Genomic DNA, 13,018 nt, shown 5'->3' with positions numbered 1-13,018 from the left:
AACCTTGGAAATACCCTTCAAAGAGCTTGAGCCATGTGCATATTAATTATATGCAGATACTCAAAATCAGCTCTGTTCTTAGGAAAACTAGACTAACTACATGTTTTTACTTGAAATTCAGAGAGTTCTCCTGAAGTCTGGGCTGGGCAGCACAACAACCACAATTCCCATCAGCGCTGTGCTTCATCACATACTATCTCTTGGAAAGACAAACTCTTCAGTCTTCCAAAACTCAGGAGAAGAAACTGATTAATTAAAAAGAACAGGAATTTAGAAGAGTTTAGACTGTCCATGGAAAAGCCAAATCCTTCCGTCACAGAGAAGCTGCAGCCCAGCTTCCACGTTTCTGTCTCATTCTTAGAAAACATGGTTTACATACTGTTCAAACTAAGTTTAGTTTTCAAAATATGAATTTTTCAAGGGCATTTCAGCATCTCAGTTTTTAAATAACTGGCCCAAACTTCAATTTCCTTCAGGGTGAAGAACAGGATATTCTCCAGTCTGCTGAAAAGAAGTTGTTATTGAGCATGGAATTACAAAGTGTTCTCGCTGATGTTTTCTCTGACAGCATCAAAATGCAGGTCCCTCAAGGACACCAATAATGTCTATTTAGACAGAGAAAAAAAAAACAGCGCTTTAGAAAGCACTCAAACTAAGATCATCATCTTGCTTTTTACTGTCTTGGTAGGGGATGTTGTATTACTTCATGACAAAAAATAATCAAGCAGAACACCCATTGCAGGTACTGACTGATTTGCAAAGCCCTGCAGAGCGGAAAGACCACTGAATGCACATTGTTCATCCCAATAGAGATGCAGAATACAAACGTACTCCCGTTTCTACCCAGATTTAGTTGAATTTCATCTCAAATGCAATATTTTTATTATTAAAAACTTCCAATGTGGGGCACAGCCCAGAAAAAAATGAATAAATCTCTCTCTCTGAATTAAGTCCTAAAGAAATCTAAATATACTTCAGAAAGAATGCTTAAGAAAATCCTTAGTATAAAAAGGACAACTCCATCAATTCTTCTGTTTTTCTGCCTAGAGTTTTGTTACGCCCATGAAAGCTCTCTTTGTTAATTCCAGCCATGTCTACAGCTAGTAATAATTCATCCCACTGGGGGAAAAGAAAAAAAAGAGGCAGAATGTTTCAGCAGCTGTAACAATCATGATTCTGCTATTTACTTAAATAAAGCTCTACATTAATAGCTCCCATCTTCCATCATTCCTCTTAAAACTGGAGCCATGCTCTAGGGATAAATTGGGAAGGGAAAGCAGCAGTAGCCAATAGAGGATTGAGGACAGCAGCTACAGTCAGCTGAACAGTCAATCATCATCTTACAGGAAGAATCCTTACAAATTATTGAAGAAAACCTGCAACAATATCTAAATTCTCCAGATGTCATGCCACAGATAGGTCACTCCTTGACAATACAGTGACTAACATGCACCAAGTCAACTAGCTCTCACTAGCATTAACTTTATAGGAATTAACTTCTTTGTATAGTACATCAATGGAGTAACTGCATATTTAAAAGAAAACTTTTTGCATGTTTAAATGTAAAGCACGCATTTTGATCCAGAGTCCTTTCGTGAAGGCATCACTTTCCTATGTCAAGAAACTCTAAGCATCTTCCACATAAACTGTTCACAAATATTGAAGCTGATTTTCACCTCTTGCTATTCTAAAACAAAGAGTGTCAGATTGCTGCATTTAGAATCGCGTGCTCAGTTGCCCTCAGATTCAAAGGTTGAACATATCCAAGATTAATATTCAGGAACAGCTGCAAGCAAGCACAGGCATGCAAATACAGGTAGCCTGGTTACATGAACTCTGGATGTTCTCTGTACTGTGCTTTTTGAAACTGTAACGATTTCCATCATTTCTGACCCAACATCTTTCCTAACACAAGAACTTTTCAAAAAGACCACAGCGAGAAATATGATTTCGGATGATACAGCTGTGATGAAGTAACCCCTCTTCCCATTCGCATTCTTAAGTTTCTGCTGAATAATAAGTAAAAGCACAAGATGCTTAATGTGTATGCAGAGGTCTCGTGGAACTTAAACCACTTTCCATATGCTTTTGGCCTGTAAAGACTGTAATATAGTATTTCATACAACAGAACGATTGGTACAAGAAACACAAACAGTTAAAAAAACCACCTGAATATAAACACGTCTCTTTAGTTGTGCTTTAAGGACAGCAGCAATGTAAGGAACAATTAGAATGTATATAATTAACAAAAGCAGAATATAGGGAAAAAAACATTAAGCTGTTCAATGGAGGAGTGTATTAAAAAAAATATTAATAACACTTGATTTTTGCTAACTGCTGTGGAAAAAGAAAATTAAAGTCACACACTCCCTTTCACAAAAAGCTGCTCTGGGAATCCAAATAACATTTCTCCAGTCAAAACGTTGAAGTATCACTACAGTCTACTACAATGAATGGAAAACATGCAGCTATTAGCCCTGCATATCTGTGGAGTAACAAGTTTCACTCCTAACGTGGTCTGTATTATATTCCATTCACTAGATTTTTACAGCAAACTTACCGTAACAAAAACCTGCAAAATATCTAATTTGAGATAGGATCCAGACTAACTCGGAAACATGGAATACTGTAATATTCTGAAGATAGAACAGAACTACATCTGTTCTGAACACTTTCTTGCAGATATTTGAGTTTCTTTCTTATGTGCATGCGTCATACAGAAACGCAGTCTTTGCTGGACTTATTTATTAAATAACAAAAGAAGTGTGGTATAAGGTAACTTGACAGCTAAGCTAAATTTCATTCAGGAAACACAATTTGGTTATTACTTTCTGACAAACTGGAGATACCTTTTTACAAAATAAGACTCAGCACTGTTCAATATGAAAACAATTGTCATGATCTGATCCATTTTTCTTTTCAGTGCTGAACACAAAAGCTATCGGTTAGAATCAAGCAGCAATACAACAGCCTTCACACTAAGCTAATACAAAACACAGAATAGAGTTTGGGAAACTAAACCCACTCCATTCCACTTGTGCATAGCCATTTTAGAACCACACCTTTCTTCCATCTGAATGCACTAAGAGATATTAATCTGGCACAACTTTGCCTGTTCAATTTCACTGTTGAATTAATTCACTACTGCGAATTTCAGGAATGTTGAACAATCCTGCCACCTAGGGTCCATGAGCAAAAATTGTTTGTGCAACCAAAATTTCTTTTAGAATTTGCAAAATTTTACTTAGGCCATTTAGCTATTAAAACTAATTAAAAACACCACCTTAATCTTGCTGTAAAATTATTTTCATCTCAATATTTACTGACTTTATTGCAATGAAAGCTCAAAACACATCAAAAAACCCCTCCGAAACAGAATAACCAAAGAAAGTCTCACAGCATTTACTTCAAATGTGCCAATTACTGTTAAAAGGGTCAAGTCTATAATTATAAGACATTCCTTTGTCAAAAAAATAGCGTATGCAAATACCATCTGTGCAGGTAATGTTTTCCAGGCAATAACACAAAATCAGAGCACCGCAAAGATGAGATAAATTGGGTCAAAATTATGAGTCTTGCTATTTAATTTGTGTATGAATTGAGAAAACCAGAGAGGAATAATGTTCAGAAACAGTTCAAAGCAATGCATGGTACGAGTTAAGCTGGCAGTTGTGGGTTACATCCAAGGTAAATGTTATGTAGCAGCAAAGAGCTGATCCCTCTGTCTAGGTCAGCCATCAATGCCCCGGTTGTTTCGCTCAGTTCTGGCCTGCATTACCATACTCACAAACAAACTCAAAAGCAAAGAAAAAAATTGAAGACCAGAATTTGATACAGAAAGCTCAGGCGTGTTCTTCAGAATAAAGTTAGAACTCAGTCCAACCCCCTCAGTATTAATGTCCTTTTTATGGCCACGCAGTACACTGGGCAGCAACAACCTTTCTTCCTACAGGTAAGTAGAGCTGACTTTAATATTATGGCAGGACCACTATAAGTAAAGATATGAAATCTTAATTGAGATGAAGGTTTAAAAGAAGCTGTTGGTTTCCTGTTATACGAAAGCAAATAAAACCTTGAAAAAATACGTGCTGTATAACCAGTTTTTTCCACACAAGAAGCATATAGTAGTAGTAATAGTAAGACAGGAAAAACATTTGATTCAGACTTACTTCCTTTTAATGACAAAGATACTTATATTTCAAAATTCACAACATTCACTTTTGATTTTTTGGTACTGTAAACAATAATCAGGGAGAAAATCAAGTCAGTCGCTCCGCAGGAAGGAAGCAACACAAACCAAAAAGTGAGACCATGGCTTTCAAATTCTGACCTAGATGTAGTAATTAATATGCACAAAGAAAATCTTACATGGACAAAACCCACAATTATATGGTTGAGGGCTTACTAAACTGGAGGGACTGAGTTTCAAATAATCCTGACTCTATACTAAGCTGCTATACATGTTTGCTTGGGCTGATGAACTTATTTTTCCTGTAGCTAGGGAGAGCTAGCTCAAGAGAAAGTAACTCTAACATATTTGCACTTATTAAAAAAAAAAAAAGGAAAAAAAACCAATACCTTAAACTTTTAATGGGGGAGACATCACTGTGGCCTTCCAGTACTTGAAGGGAACATATAAACAGGAGGAGGAACAGCTGTTTAAGAAGGTGGATAGTGATAGGACAAAGGGAAATGGTCTTAAACTGAGACAGGGGAGGTTTAGGTCAGATATTAGGAGGAAGTTTTTCACACAGAGGGTGGTGACACACTGGAACAGGTTGCCCAAGGAGGTTGTGGATGCCCCATCCTTGGAGGCATTCAAGGCCAGGCTGGATGTGGCTCTGGGCAGCCTGGTCTGCTGGTTGGTGACCCTGCACATAGCAGGGGGGGTGAAACTAGATGTTCATTGTGGTCCTTTTCAACCCAGATCATTCTATGAGTCTGTGAAATATGATAAAGAAATGAATACATCATTGTTTTTTAAATCAGAAAGGCACAGAGCGTATAATTACCAAAAAAACACTGCTTCATTTCTAAGAGTCATAAATTCACATTAGTCCTTTTCCAAGATCCCAGTTTTAAGATTTCTCCACACCTAAGTCACATGCTGCTTTCATATCAAGTATAATACCAACTATTTCTGAGCACTCTGGGAGCTTAACAATAAAAAACAAAACCAAGAAGAAAACTTAAGTACATCAATCACTGAGACAAACTCTCCCTTCCAATATACTTGTGAGTGCTGAACCTCCTCCTTAGACTACTTTAGTATTCCTGCAGATAGCATTCAAGCACCACGAACACTTTTATAGCAGAGATGGAAGCAGGTTTTTGCTTCAGAAAGTACTGCTGAAGCCTGCTTCCACAGATTACAAAAATCAAAGGATTATTCAGGAAGGAAAGACAGAGAGAGGAAGGACATGAAAGGAAGGAATCAATTTCAGTTTAAACACAAAGTTTTTTTCTAAGTGTTCCGTGCTTTATTTTACAAAACAGGCATTTATCCAGAAACAGACACACACACAGAACTGAGAGCCCTGCAAGGCAATAATTCAAAACTCAATACTCTAAACAGTTATTATGACAAATATTCTATGTAAATATTCAATTTTTTAGCTATCAGATAAGATGTCCAGTTCAAAGAACAAAGGTTTTCTATAAAGAAGTTAGGAAAGTTCTGCTTTGCTAGCATTTTCCTTTAAGATTCACAGTTTCAGCTCCAACTGATTTAATGTATATGAAAACTGACAAGCTCAACCTGCCTTCAAGATACACATCTCATACCCAGTGACATGACTGTATTATCAATTCATTTCCTCCTAACATAGTGTAAACAAGCATCCTAAATTACGTGCTATATACAAGAGACCACCATGAAAAACAACACTGAGAAACCTACAACACCAACACCTTAACAATCTGAAAATTAATTTTGACTTCATTTATTTTTTTAAAAACCTCTTCTCCCTTTACCTCTAACATTTTCTTCTCCAAACATGCCCAGCTGTCTCCAGCACAAAGATGGCAATTCCCTTGCCCCAGTTTTCACATTTGTGAAGATCAACAAGCAGAACTGGACTGTGCAAAGAGTAAGGACAACTGTGGCAGCTAAAGAAACCATAAGGGAGAGTAAGTTTTCAGTTGGTTAGACAGTCAGCTCACTGTAAAACACTGTTGCATACCTTTACTCAAACCTGCAATTATGTTGCTTCTACATAATGTATCCTCTCCGTTCTTAAGTAAGTTACTATAATGGGAAGTAAAACCTTGTGCTAAACAGATTCAATTTGGCTCTGAAAAATGGTTACATAAAAATGTCACATTATTCATAAAATCGAGAAGACTTGGGGAAAGCCAACAGAAGTTTAAGACAGACAGAACAGGATGAGTCATCCACCTGAGATTAAATCAACCACTATTCCCAGAGGAGGGTAGAATGGCATAATGATCAGGTTGGAAACTATTGAATAACACTTTAATCAAGAGCTCTAAACTGAAGTTAAAGAAAAGAAAGCAAATGCAAATTCTGGAAGTCTTATAGACAAAAAAAGATGTGTGAGGTGGAATGTACAACTTTAAAAACAACATACTGAATTTGTGAGGTTGCTAAAGATAGTCATGAAACAATGCAACAGCCAAGTACAGTATTAGGGTAATGTAAGGGGCTGTACAGGACTTGGGTTGTGCATTATAAAATGCTTATTGCCACGTGTGAATGTCAACCAATGAACAACAGCCAACAACTGACCACGTGTGCAAAATTAAAGCACTAAGGCTGTATTGCCAGTATCAATTCAACAGCAATAAAATTCATGAGACTTGCATAGAATAGAATCATGAGATTTTGAAGTGCTGAGAAGACATGCAGAGATTAATTCTTTAGCTGCCATAAGTAACTGTGAGTTAAAACAACTGGCCACAGAAGACACAAAAGGAAAGAGCCTTTATTTAACCCACAGTACCTACACTAATAAGTAGCTTCTGAAGAATACTCTGTAACAGGAGTATCAACACACTCAAATTCATGAGAAAAAAAACCCACTTTCAACAAGGGGAGCAACATAATGAAGGTACTATTAGAAGATAATTAGAGGCAGATCTAATGGGGCAGAATGCAAGCATCAAGACAATTTTTTAGAGATGTACATAGAACACTGAAGAACATCTTGCTGAAGGAATCACTATTTTCTCTAAAGACAACAAAAACAGAAAAAACCTGCCCAAAACCTTCTAGGGACTGCAGATTTTGAGCTGTGCTCTCATCTGCCTAGCGTTTTCCTTTTGCATCTTAAACCATCTCTACATATATGCATACTACAGAGGACACAAAAAGTACACGTAAGTTCTTCTCTGTGGAGAGGACAGTTCGAGACCTGTTTCAGACTAAATGGTTTTTTTTAAAAGAAGCAGTGAAATTTACCTTTAGGGAGTGCTCCTAAGTTGTTACCTTTACCACAGGAGTGCTAAAGAAGTTCAGATATTGAAATTAAACACTACATGGCAAACTTCTATTCAAGTCAACTTCATTTTAAAATGTATTCTAGGAGGATTCAAGAGACTGCAGATAAATCTGTATCAAGCTGATATTGAAAAATTACAAGAAAAATAATTAGTGGGGACAGAAGCAAGTCACACGTCATAAAGAAAAGCCAAAGGAGCGGTTGCAGATGGGTGCCATGCTTCCCTGATCAAAAGTTTTTTTAAATGAACAGGCAAGTAGATAAGGAATGACATGTCTAACAGAACTCATGTGAGTTACTTAACTTCTCAGAAGTTCTTTACAAAGACACTTTAAAAATAAATAAATAAAGGAGGAAAAAAACAACAACAACAAAGGAAAAAAACCTCTCAAACTACAAACTAAATCCCCAAGCCATTTTGGAATAAAGCTACTGCCCTGGGTAACAAGTGATGTTTCCCCACCTATTCACTCTCTTTCTGTTCACTTGATCTCTTTCTGTTCTTGTCTCTGCGCTAAGTTTTGCCTAAACTTATTCACTTCACCTCACTATTATAACAGGGATACTAGGATAAAGCATCTAAGCCTTTACCTGTCATCTTTGCAAGACTCCTTTGGAAGGCACATAAAGCTAAGAACACCATGATTTATTCACTACACAAAGAAAAGTTGCCCAGGTTCCTTTAAAACCCATATTTCTTATGACTGAAGTGTTTAAGGTTTTTATCAATTTCTCACAATAATTTACATTTAATTGTGCAGTAGTGAGATTCCCAGAAATCTCACAAACAGAGCAGCACTCACAGCAGGTAGCATGCAGGAATGTATCAGATATGTAGTGATTACCTCACACCTCAGAAATGTATTCTACCTCTAAAGCCACGAGACTACACTGTCTAAATGACTGCTACATAAAACTTTTGAAAATATGACAAGGAAAAACTAGCAACTTATTCCTAGCAAGGCAAGGATACAAAGCAGAAAGGCAAAGGATACAACTCATCAGTCACCCGCAAAAACAGATACCTGCAACTTTTTACAAATTGACATACTGCTTCCTCAAGAAGTTCAGTCTCAAGTGCCTGCAATAAAGAAAGCTTGCCCTCTTTGGACAGTTAGGCTATCAGCTGGGTTTGCAACCATGCTCTGGATGGCACATAACCAAGTGCAGATGAAGACCTCAATTAAAGGAGCTTAAGGAACATAAGTACACAGAAAAACCTCATCATGCTATCACTTTGGTTTTTTTTCACTTTATCATCCAGCACTTCCCACAGCTGTATGTACATTGCTACTTCTTCCAGTAACACCCCACTTCCCCTATTCCACACTGCAGGTACTTTCCTAAGCCCTTCTCAATTGTAAGACTCAAAATAGCCCTGTTTTAAAAGGAATTAAGTGATCACTTGGTGTCTTTTTTTTTTTTTTTGAAATATCTTTTAGGCTTATTGTAATGAGGAACGAATGAAGTATTTTTGTAACTGTGCCATCAGCCCTCTTGCTTGCCTTTACCTAGAACACTCAGCATAATCGTCCCAGTCATCTATAGTTAACAGACTAGAGATAAACAAAAGAGAAAATGCAATTTGTCATTTGGATCATAATAATAGTTTGATATCTACATCATTACCTTGCCTGTGCTTTGTAAGATTGTAGTTCTTGTCCTCCATACTCTCTCCCTGCTGACAATATCTCTGGTTACATCCACTTCAGCATCAACAAAACTTCTCTGTTTAAGAGCAGTTATGTCATCATCCAGATCTGTTTTGATAGTGGATCTTTTCTTTGCCATGATTTTTGCTTTGATAGCAGCAATTTTTTCCACTGACATGGCTTCTGACAAGGACCTAAATGAGCAAAAATAGCAGAAGAGACTGAGTAACAGCACAAATAATTCTTCTGAAAGAATTCGTGAAATTTCCTGCTGTTTAAAGTTTATGGCCATGCCATAAGAAGTCACCTCACGTGTACTTAGAGATTATACAAGCCTGCAACAATGTTTTGGGCATTAGAATGCTTTTTTTTTTCCTGACAAAAAGATTCCATACAGGTATTAGCACAAAAAAAGTCATCATAATATCTTAACTGTTACACGCAGAAATAAAAAGTGCAAATGTATGCATCACGACCACCATTTCCATTTATAACATCATCTGAATTTCAACTCCAACCTTCTTACAGAAAATTATACTTCTGTGTGTAGTTGGTCAATCCCTGGCTGCTCTGAGACTTAGAAAGCATTACACCAAGTTTAGGTTGAAGCTCTGTTATGCGGACTTTAGAACTCAGAAGTTTGGTGTTACCTTTGCAGAGCATGTGGGCCAAACAAACAACAGATGGTAGTAACTTTGTCCACACTAAACTCTATGTGAGGAAGCTCAGCTCAATCCACCAATATCTTTGTTTGCTTTTAATTGTGAACACAGTAGGATTTGGTTGCCAAACAGTGAACCCTACTGTTTTCCAGGTAAACCGTAGAATAAAAAGCACTGAATTGCACAATCTGAACTACATATATCTGATTCAGTTGTGCATGGGGTTTTTGTTTTTTTTAAATCACATTGCTTCACAACCACTATTTATTGTATTAAGTTTTCTACCTCCTTATATGACTAAGCTACTGGACAAGGAACTTTTCTGTATTGCTGCAACAGTGACAAGCAAACACTCCAAGCTAATGGCCTGTGAATGTCACTTGCACTTTTAAAAAAGAAATCCTTTGCGTTCAATATTAAGCCTCTGTAAATATAGAGCACAAAGTAACTACGAACAATATTCAGTAATCCTCACTGCAGCATTGTTTCATACTCTAAATCAAAGATGCGACACATTCCTGCTAACATCCACATTATCACCTTACACAAAACAACATACATAACTATACTTTTTGATTCTTAGGCTCTCTTTTTTAGTTAGGTACAACAATAAAATCTGTTTTGTTCCCTCCCCCGCTCTCTCCCCGCAGTTACCTTTTAGGTATACCTATAAAAGACACAGGGATGACAAAGTTACTGTTCTTAAGAGTGATTAAATTTACTTGGCTACATTAGTTGTAGCAAGTCTAACTGGTAAATTTAATCCTGGCACAGGATAAACATACATTCACAGTTTTGTTTATGCTCAAGAAACAAATTTCTCAAGAAAGCACATAGCCTATCAAACGAAACTGGTGATTTGCAAAATCCAACACAGATCCAGTACGATGTTAATGCACATTCCTGTGCTTCCTGCAAGTGAGGTGTGACTCACATTTTGCATTCTGAAAGCTGACAAACACAAAAAATGTAACAACTATACTTACATCAAAGCTTCAGAATTTAGATATTTGAAAATGAGCTACTAGAGCCTTGTATCCCTAAGCCTTACTACCTACTAAGCCCCAAAATCTTAGCCTTAACAAGGTCTTGCAACAATTTAATTTCATGTCTGGCTTGGGAAATATGTGATGTCAGACACAAAAGCAGCTGTCATTCTCTACAAAACTCTGGATACGTACAACTGAAAAAAAAAAGGCAACAGGCAAATTTTTAATCACTTGAGTATTGATTACTACTTAAGGCAATGACAATACTTTGTCCTCTGGTAGTCTACTGCCTCTTCAGTAGAAACAAGCTCACCTCTGCAGGGAGCCAAACTGAGGCCCTGTTAATTTGGGACACAGTCCTGCAATGTTTTCCTCCTCAGGAAAAGATTTTTTTTTTTTAAATACAGAGAGTTCATAAGAATTCCTTTGCAGCTCTCCTCATTGTTTTGGACTCCTTAAATAAATACCATGGCAGAAGAAAGCGTAACTGGTGCGGTTGGAGAGGGAGAGGGAGACAGTCAACAGGAGGCAACTGTTCCAAATACAAACCATGGTACCTCATGCCATGACATCTGAACTTCCACCCAAGAACAGGAATATTACTACCAGGCATGAAGTTCTGCCCCCTCAAGATACAATTTTTGATTACAGCATCTAAAAGGAGTGGGTGCAGGCTACCACTGCGAGTAGCTTGACAAAAATCAAGACCATATGTCTAAAGTAAAACACTTGTTATTAGTTCTTTATTTAAGCATTATCCATAGGAAATTCAAGTATTCCTACCTGATCTGCTCTGTCTGCACGATACCTTCTTTATGTCCTTCCAATCGAGCTGCCAGCCGCTCTTTGTCAAGGCGCACACACTCTTCATCCTGGCAGTAACAATAATGGTTAATTTTTGTGTATTGCCTTCAGTAAAACAAAACTAGAATTAAAATTCTAGTTCTATTCTATTCTGAATACTTTAAAAAATAAATTAGGAAGGTCTATCTTTATTTCCAAGCATAACTTACTCTAGTACTCATTTTACAAATAATACATCACCTCAGAGCAATTGTGTGCTTGTTTAGCATTAAAAAAGCCCAAATTTCTTACAAATTTTTATGCAGACACAGTTAAACACACAATTATTTTCAATCATTCTTACTCTAAGAAGAAATCTAAAGCCTTAACAGTCAGGAAGTACACACAGCCAGAAATAGATAACTCAGAATTAGAATTAGTAGAGAGGAGACAATTGGATGAACATATTTTAAAAATAATTGATAAAAACAAAGTCTTTAAAATCAAGCAGAATTAAGTAATAGTGTGTAATATCTAGTCACACCGCTCTTGTGAAAATACATCATTCATTACTTAAGACAAAGCTTCAGAAAACAGTAAATCACAGGAACACAGTCATATCTGCTATAAAGAAACTAAAACAGCAGATAAACAAGTAAACATCGAAAAGACTGGCTTTTAAGTTATAACAAGTCACAAATGGCAGTAATTACTCATTAAACAGCATGTAGATCCAATTGCATGGCTCCTAGCAAGCAGATCATAATACAACTATTACTTATAGACACAAGGTCAAGCTTTACTCTTTTACACTACAACATATATCCAACTAAATTCCAAGTTTAACCCAGAGGCTGAAACCTGTAAGTTCTAAATCCTTCCAGTTCACGTACACGCTAACAGAAGTAACGCACACACCCAGAAGACAGACAGACCAGCTGAACTGTACTATCATTTACACTCCTTTCCCCCAGATTTGTTTTGGAAACAGCTAATCTTATTACCTCTATTCTTGGCTTCTTTGCTTCCGCTAATATTTCATCTGCTGCTCTTTTAACTACAAGAAAAACAGGATATTAAAAATGCAGTACTGTAGAAGGCTTTCATAAAACGAGCACTGAGATTACTTTTCAGTTAAACTGTACCTTGAGTGGAACGTTGAAGACCAATTTCAAGTGGAGCACTTCTGTCTATGCTTGATGACGTTGCTGAAATCAAACAACATTTAATTTAAGTATGAAACATTTGAAGAATTTCAGCATAAAAGGATGAAGGACAGCAGATAAACCTCAACAACGGAAATTCTAATTAGTGAAGTTGGTCAAACACTGGAACCAGAGATGTTCAGAATCTGACTCCACATGAAGATAAGATCAGATTATTCAGGGTCATTTGGCTCTTCTTCAAAAAGGAGATTGAATCACATGACTCTTGTCCCTTCCAACATCAAATAATCAGCAACTCTATGACGT

General features: G+C 36.9%; 1 protein-coding gene across 1 annotated transcript in view; it reads right to left on the bottom strand.

Moving 5' to 3' along the window:
• The window catches only part of CDC73 (cell division cycle 73), a 97,977-nt gene that overhangs the window by 79,546 nt on the left and 5,413 nt on the right, over positions 1–13,018 (bottom strand). The window contains exons 4-7 of the mRNA XM_031595793.2: positions 12,692–12,754; positions 12,551–12,603; positions 11,547–11,635; positions 9,090–9,306 (exon numbers count right to left, since the gene is read on the bottom strand). Of these exons, the coding sequence (XP_031451653.1) occupies positions 9,090–9,306; positions 11,547–11,635; positions 12,551–12,603; positions 12,692–12,754 (422 nt within the window). The remainder of the gene's footprint in view (positions 1–9,089; positions 9,307–11,546; positions 11,636–12,550; positions 12,604–12,691; positions 12,755–13,018) is intronic.

The sequence above is a fragment of the Phasianus colchicus genome, chromosome 9 (assembly GCF_987193195.1).
Source record: "Phasianus colchicus chromosome 9, bPhaCol1.hap1.1, whole genome shotgun sequence".
Lineage (NCBI taxonomy): Eukaryota > Metazoa > Chordata > Aves > Galliformes > Phasianidae > Phasianus > Phasianus colchicus.
Note: the sequence above shows the minus strand (reverse complement) of the source record. Positions and strands in the feature narration are given on the sequence as shown.